Source organism: Stegastes partitus, unplaced genomic scaffold (assembly GCF_000690725.1).
Source record: "Stegastes partitus isolate 25-593 unplaced genomic scaffold, Stegastes_partitus-1.0.2 Scaffold1909, whole genome shotgun sequence".
Taxonomy (NCBI): domain Eukaryota; kingdom Metazoa; phylum Chordata; class Actinopteri; family Pomacentridae; genus Stegastes; species Stegastes partitus.
In genome coordinates, this window is record NW_007579640.1 from 295 (window position 1) to 8,106 (window position 7,812).

Here is a 7,812-nt window from a genome sequence, read left to right on the forward strand (position 1 = left end):
GATCATATTGACTGTATAGTTTTGTGTGTCTGTAGTGTACTTTACTTACGTGATTAGTCAGTTTACCTCTGTTGCTATTTTTATCTTGTCTCTTGGAGGTTGTTTTGTGCATCTTTATGGTCATGTTGTGGTACTTCCTGTGACATATTGTGATTTCTTATAAATAGTAACACCATTTGACTTGCTTGGTGTTCATTTTGTTGTTATTCTTCTTGTCTTTGTGGATGTTCTGCATAACTATAGTTGTTTTGTGTGTCTTTGTGATTGTTTTACGTCCCGTCGTGGTCATTTTACAGACTTTTGTAGCCCGTTTGCCTCTCTGTTATTATTTTGGCTCTTTGCGGTTGTTTCGTGTGTGTTTATGATCATTCTGTGGTAGGTTTAAGTACTGTACTTAACACCACCATTAATAAGCTCTTACTGGATTTCCGGATGTTTCCTGGAAAGAAAACCAGAAAGCAGCTCTCGCTCTGTGCCTGCGACGACTGTGGTTGAGGTTTTTTCTTGGTGAAACGCTGTGTGAGCGACACTCGGCAGCTTCCTGCTGCAGGAGGCGGTTTTGTGTGTGGTTCTCAGGCGCGCTGACGGCCACCAGCCTGAGCCCAGCCACCGCACTTTAAATGGATCTCCAGCAGTATCTGACCCACTTCTATAAAGTGATTAATGTTGTGTGTCATTGAGAAACGAAGCGCCGCGGGATCCCCCGGCCTCGCTCCGACACACACAAAGGCCGCCGCTCACCGTTGCCATGGTGAAGCCAGTGGTAACAGGAAGCAGCCCATAATCTTTTTTTTTTCCTTCTTCTTCTTCTTCTTCTTCTTCTTCTGCTGCTCTCCGCCAAATGAAAAGAGTTCATGTGTTATTTAGTGTCCAGTGTGAGAGAGGAGCTCTGAGGCTTCGCTTTTATCAGCCTCCTCACTGTCTGTCTGTCTGTCTGTCTGTCTGACTGATCAATAAACTGATCAACAGACAGGACGAACCTTTAATTACTGCTGAAGTTTCTTTTTTAAGGCCTCCTTTGCAGAACAATATTCTACATCTGTAATATTTGTAATATTTTCCAGTCTATACGGCCACACTGCCAAATTACCATAAAGAGACAAAATGACTACAAATACACACAAAACCACTGCAGAGAAGCAAAACAACCTCAACGACAGGCGAAAATGCTGCAAAAATTACCAAAAAGAAACAGCAAAGAGACACAAACACCCTCAAAGACAGATAGAAAAAACTGCAAAACTACCATAAGAGACAAAAATAATTACAAAGACGTGCAAAACCAGCACAAACACAAAAATGAACACTGAGAGAAACACTAAATGACCACGAAGACACAAAAAATGACCACAAAGTGACTCAAAATGGCCAGAAAGATAAACAAAACCACCCCAGAAACACAAAACAACTATGAAGAAGAAAAACAAACAATTAGAGACTCAAAATTACGAGAAAGAGCTGCAAAACAACCACAGACACAAAACAGCCACAAAGAAACAAAAAATGACTACAGATGGAAAACAACCACAACCACAGGCAAAAAACCTGCAAATTACAATAAAGAAACACAAAATGACTGCAAAGAAACAAACAACAACAAAGAAGACACAAAACGGTCACAAAGACGGATTAAAAAAAACTGCTAAATTACCAAAAGAGACAAAAATAATCAGAAAGAAAAACAAAACCAGCACAAACACAAAAATAAACCCTAAGAGAAACACTAAACGACCACGAAGACACAAAAAACTTAACACAAAGTGACTCAAAATGGCTACAAAAAGATGACCACAATAACCACAAAGACAGAAAACAACTGTGGAGTGAAAAAGTAACAGATAGAGACACAAAATGACAACAAAGAGCTGCAAAACAACCCAAAAGAGACAGAAAACGACAATAAAGAGACACAAAATGACCACAAATTAACAAGAACTGACAAAAAAGAGGCACAAAACAACTACAGAGATTCAGAACAATTATTTAGACGAGCAAAAAAAGTGACATAACAACTACAAAGTGACACAAAACAACAACACAGAGGTTCATGGTTTCATTTACAGTCTTAAACATTAACTGAGAAGACACAGAACAATCTGTACTGAGTGACTGTTCCTCTGAACTTTGTGTTCGAGACGTTTCTTCGTGTCGTCTTTGAAATAAACGTAGTCGTGGAAACATGCGAATGATTTGAGGAATCCCGGCTTCCATTAAGACTCACTTTGTGTCTTTATGAGTTTTTACATAACATGACGCCTGAAGCAGCTCCAGACATGAAAACTGAACCGGCACATCCTGTTGAACTGGTACCAGTGACTGTGAGCAGGTGTTCTCTCAGCTCTGCAGGAGACTCTGTGACGGGGGTCTAACACTGGATCAGGAGTAAGACTGTACCAGAGAAGACGGGCAAGTTTTGTGTTGCCAAGCAGGAAGCATTGTGGGTAATTAGCTAGTGAAGGGGAACCATGACATGCATGTTTCTGTGACCGCAACATGTTTCTGTGACTATAAACAGTGGATAGGAAATGCAAATATGACCACAGGTGAGCTGGTTTACCTGCAGGTCTGTCTTCATGAGCGACGCTCCGGCCTCCACCAGGAAGTGACAGATGCTCCTCTGGCAGCTGGTGGCAGCTTTATGTAGCGCCGTCTCACCTCTGAAACACGACAACACGAATGTAAATGAAGATCTGTCACCATCAGGCAGCAGATAAACTCTTAAACGGTAAAAAAAATGACAGTAAAAACAGAACTTACGTCTCTTTCTCCGTCACATCCAGGTGAGACGTGGGCACTGAAGGTACGGAGACGAACACAACGAGGTTAGAAACACATTTCATCAACATTAATATCAATAATAATCATATAGCACCTTTTCCTTTAAAGGAAAAGGAGGATACTCAGGAGGAACACTGAACAACAGAAGGCCGCTCAGTCCAAATATGGTAAAAGATTTTCAAAATAAATGAGTGCAACAACACTAGATAAAATAAGAAAATGCCAAATCCAAGTAAAGTGGAATAAAAAAATAAAAATAAAAAAAAAATAAAAAGAGGGTAAAACTCTAAACATGAGAACATGAGGCTTAAAATTAAAATAAATGTGTAACTAAATAAAGACTAACAGAGAAAAACATAACAAAGCAAAAGTTTAAACAAAGTAAACAATAAAACAAAAATAGAAACAGACGACATCACATAAAAGCAAGCCTATAAAAATGGGTTAATAAACCAACTTTTATCTAAAACAGTGGATTCACATGCATGCACCTCTTATATGGAACCCAACTTCCTTTTTCTTTTTTAGCTTCTATTGATTTAATGTATGTAAAAGTCTGCATTAAAGCACGAACACGACTTCCCTTTCGTGGTACTCTCACTCGTCAGCGCTGTTTCCCACGTCAAACCCTGTTTTCTGCCTGAAATATCAGTAAAAATAAAGCCGCACACAGAACGTTTTCCACAAAGTTCAGACTAATCAATCACCCCTAAAGTGATTACCAGGACGCCAGAGCTGCTTATTATGGAGGATGTATGTTCACCTGCTGCTGGGAAGTTCAACACGTCCCATATAGGAGTTTGGTGGGAAACAGAGCCGCTGTTTGTGGCGAAAGTATGATGCAGGTTTGGCTGCTTATTCACTGCGTTTCATTAATTCAGAAAGGAGGGGAAACCAGTGGAACCAAACTCCCAGGGTGCACAGCGTGGGAGCATCACACCAAACTCTGTGTTAATTTCGCCTGTTTTAGTCCATTCAGTGCACACTGTGTTGAACTACTGCTGGTACCGGCAGCATGTGCATGGGTTTTATCTACTGGTTTCATTTCAGTGCACGATTAAAACTAGCTTGTAATGCTGCTCTTTAAATGTCTGATTCCTTTAAAACAGGAAAACTACATGTACATNTTAATAACTGAGGTTTTGGGTGGACAAAACAAACCATTTACTATGACGTTGACTGAATTGAATTGAATACAAATAATAATAATATTCATAAATTAGCAAATGCTTAATTTTAGTCCCCCCCAAAAAATCAGCTTTTACATTTAAGCACTAGTTAAATACTCTAAATATATCATATATCACATTATAACAGTCACAGGGGACATTTTTATGGATTAAGTACTTTAAACTCTTTTAATTGTTCATCATTTGATCTAAAAATGCGTCAAAAACCTGCTAAAGCTCTGTTTTATGTCTATAAATAGCCTCTTATGTGGGATCAGCACCGTTTTACTGCCACGTAACACAAGAAAAACCTAAAATCAGGACCGAGGAGGTGAAAAAGTGAATGTTTGCCGTTTTTCTTCATGACAAAAACTGAAATGATGAGTCAACTATGAGCGTTCTTCTTGGCAATAATTGGATTTTCCTCACAGTAAACTGTTGCTGACATGCTTTTTATTGCAGGTCACTCAGAAATGATGAAACCAAAACAGTTATAACTTGATATAATCTCTTCCTGATGCTATGTTGAGCTAATTATTCATCATACAGGCTTTGGCAGAATCTGGCTTCAGCTTCTGTTTAAAGTTTCCAACACTGAGGAGTCTATCAGGCGTCTCAGCTATTTACACAGTAGATACACGAGAATCACGATGAGAAGCTTCCTGCTGGCAGCCGCTTGCTTTACAGTCATGTAACAGACAGAAAAAACTGCTAAAAATATGTTGGAATATCTAAAATTCTGTGCTCGATCACAAGCAAAGTGTGTTTTTATTTCTACAAATCAGTCATAAATAGCTAAATCCAGCCGCGCCTAAAAGTTAAATATCCAAACACTTATTTCTGTTGAGTAAACAAATACATCCAAAAGGTCACTAGAAGCTCAGAAAGAAGACACGTTTTTTTTTTTTCTGTTTTTTTAAAATCTGATATGGCGAAAGCGTTCAGCTGCAGACGCATGAATGCCGCCAGTGTTCGCTCGCAGCAGCTGTTTCGCTTTCTGCAACACACATCTTTGTCATTTCGCACACAGGGAGGCTAGTGAGGAGTCAGAGCGCAGTTTGTCCATCCGACAGTCTTTGTGGCCCTGAAAATAAAAACTAGTTTGACTTCGTGTTAGTGTCCAGAAGCGTAGTTACAGAGGCTTTCCTCAGGCCGCCTACAAACGCCCGACTTTCTCCGAAAGCAGTTTGGATGAAAAAAAAAAAAAAGAAAAAAAAAAGATGCACAATAATCCAAAGAAGAAGCACTATGTGATACGCTGCTGTGTGCGGAGGTAAAAAATGACGTTTCTCTTTTAAATGGCTGCGTCTCTTCAGAGGACACAGATGTTTCTGTTGAATGGGGACAGCAGTGGTTGAACGGAGGGACGTGGTGGAGGTCAGACCGCCGTCTCCTGGTCCTCCCTCTGGATCATCTGGTAATGCTGGCAGTTCTCCAGATACTCGGCCAGCTCGCGGTCCTCGGCCTTGTCGGCTCGCTGTTTGGGAGTTTCGCCCTGCAAGAGACGGACATTTAGAACATTTCAGCAGAGCTTCAAAGACATCGGCTTTAAGATCGACACCCAGCAGCTACGGAGAAACAGGATCACCGACTTAGATGCAAAAAAAGTCGATATTCGCTGTTTTAGCTCCGTTTTTGGTCTCCACCAGCTCCTGAGGGAAATATCCAACTTTACCCGTCAAACTTTCTGTGTATTTTTTACTGTAATATAAAGTCCTGCACCTCGATGGAAAAAGAGAGAACTCAGAAATGTCTTCAGTGCAGTGGGAAGTTAGAATATCATAAAAAAGGAAAACGTTAAAGTTCTCAGATGACCTATTTTGCAAAAATCTGCAATCAGCCTGTCCAACATTGTCCCGACAGGCAACATGTTATTTTCTGACCACTGATGATCAATGTGTGATCATAATGTGTGTCTTTGTGGTGGTTCCCCATGTTTTTGTGTCTCTGTATTTGGTCTTTCTGAGGTCATTTTGTCTCTTTGTGGGACTCTTGCATATCTCTGTAGTCATTTTGTGAATCTTGATGGTAATTTAGATTTTTTTTTGGTCAGTCTTTACAGTCTTTTTGTGTCTCTGCAGTAATTTGTGTCATTTTGCATATCTTTGTAGTCATTTTGTCTTTCTTGATGGTAATTTTACCTTCTGTTAATCTGTCTTTATGGTCATTCTGTGTCTTTTTGTGGTTGTTAGTTTCTATGTGATCATATTGACTGTATAGTTTTGTGTGTCTGTAGTGTACTTTACTTACGTGATTAGTCAGTTTACCTCTGTTGCTATTTTTATCTTGTCTCTTGGAGGTTGTTTTGTGCATCTTTATGGTCATGTTGTGGTACTTCCCATGACATATTGTGATTTCTTATAAACAGTAACACCATTTGACTTGCTTTGTGGTCATTTTGTTGTTATTCTTCTTGTCTTTGTGGATGTTCTGCATAACTATAGTTGTTTTGTGTGTCTTTGTGGTTGTTTTGCATCCTATTGCGGTCATTTTACAGACTTTTGTAGCCCGTTTGCCTCTCTGTTATTATTTTGGCTCTTTGCGGTTGTTTCGTGTGTGTTTATGATCATTCTGTGGTAGGTTTAAGTACTGTACTTAACACCACCATTAATAAGCTCTTACTGGATTTCCGGATGTTTCCTGGAAAGAAAACCAGAAAGCAGCTCTCGCTCTGTGCCTGCGACGACTGTGGTTGAGGTTTTTTCTTGGTGAAACGCTGTGTGAGCGACACTCGGCAGCTTCCTGCTGCAGGAGGCGGTTTTGTGTGTGGTTCTCAGGCGCGCTGACGGCCACCAGCCTGAGCCCAGCCACCGCACTTTAAATGGATCTCCAGCAGTATCTGACCCACTTCTATAAAGTGATTAATGTTGTGTGTCATTGAGAAACGAAGCGCCGCGGGATCCCCCGGCCTCGCTCCGACACACACAAAGGCCGCCGCTCACCGTTGCCATGGTGAAGCCAGTGGTAACAGGAAGCAGCCCATAATCTTTTTTTTTTCCTTCTTCTTCTTCTTCTTCTTCTTCTTCTGCTGCTCTCCGCCAAATGAAAAGAGTTCATGTGTTATTTAGTGTCCAGTGTGAGAGAGGAGCTCTGAGGCTTCGCTTTTATCAGCCTCCTCACTGTCTGTCTGTCTGTCTGTCTGTCTGACTGATCAATAAACTGATCAACAGACAGGACGAACCTTTAATTACTGCTGAAGTTTCTTTTTTAAGGCCTCCTTTGCAGAACAATATTCTACATCTGTAATATTTGTAATATTTTCCAGTCTATACGGCCACACTGCCAAATTACCATAAAGAGACAAAATGACTACAAATACACACAAAACCACTGCAGAGAAGCAAAACAACCTCAACGACAGGCGAAAATGCTGCAAAAATTACCAAAAAGAAACAGCAAAGAGACACAAACACCCTCAAAGACAGATAGAAAAAACTGCAAAACTACCATAAGAGACAAAAATAATTACAAAGACGTGCAAAACCAGCACAAACACAAAAATGAACACTGAGAGAAACACTAAATGACCACGAAGACACAAAAAAATGACCACAAAGGGACTCAAAATGGCTACAAAAGATGAACAAAACCACCCCAGAAACACAAAACAACTATGAAGAAGAAACAGAGACTTAAAATTACGAGAAAGAGCCGCAAAACAACCACAGACACAAAACAGCCACAAAGAAACAAAAAATGACTACAAACAGATATAAAACAACCACAACCACAGGCAAAACACCTGCAAATTAACATAAAGAAACACAAAATGACTGCAAAGAAACAAACAACAACAAAGAAGACACAAAACGGCCACAAAGACAGATTTAAAAAAAAAACTGCTAAATTACCAAAAGAGACAAAA

General features: G+C 40.0%; 1 protein-coding gene across 1 annotated transcript in view; it reads right to left on the reverse strand.

Moving 5' to 3' along the window:
* Positions 1–2,128: 2,128 nt before the first annotated feature.
* The window catches only part of LOC103373113 (diacylglycerol kinase zeta-like), a 74,186-nt gene continuing 68,502 nt past the window's right edge, over positions 2,129–7,812 (reverse strand). The window contains exons 31-32 of the mRNA XM_008302928.1: positions 2,758–2,794; positions 2,129–2,657 (exon numbers count right to left, since the gene is read on the reverse strand). Coding sequence (XP_008301150.1) covers positions 2,450–2,657; positions 2,758–2,794 — 245 coding nt within the window. The 3' untranslated portion in view covers positions 2,129–2,449. The remainder of the gene's footprint in view (positions 2,658–2,757; positions 2,795–7,812) is intronic.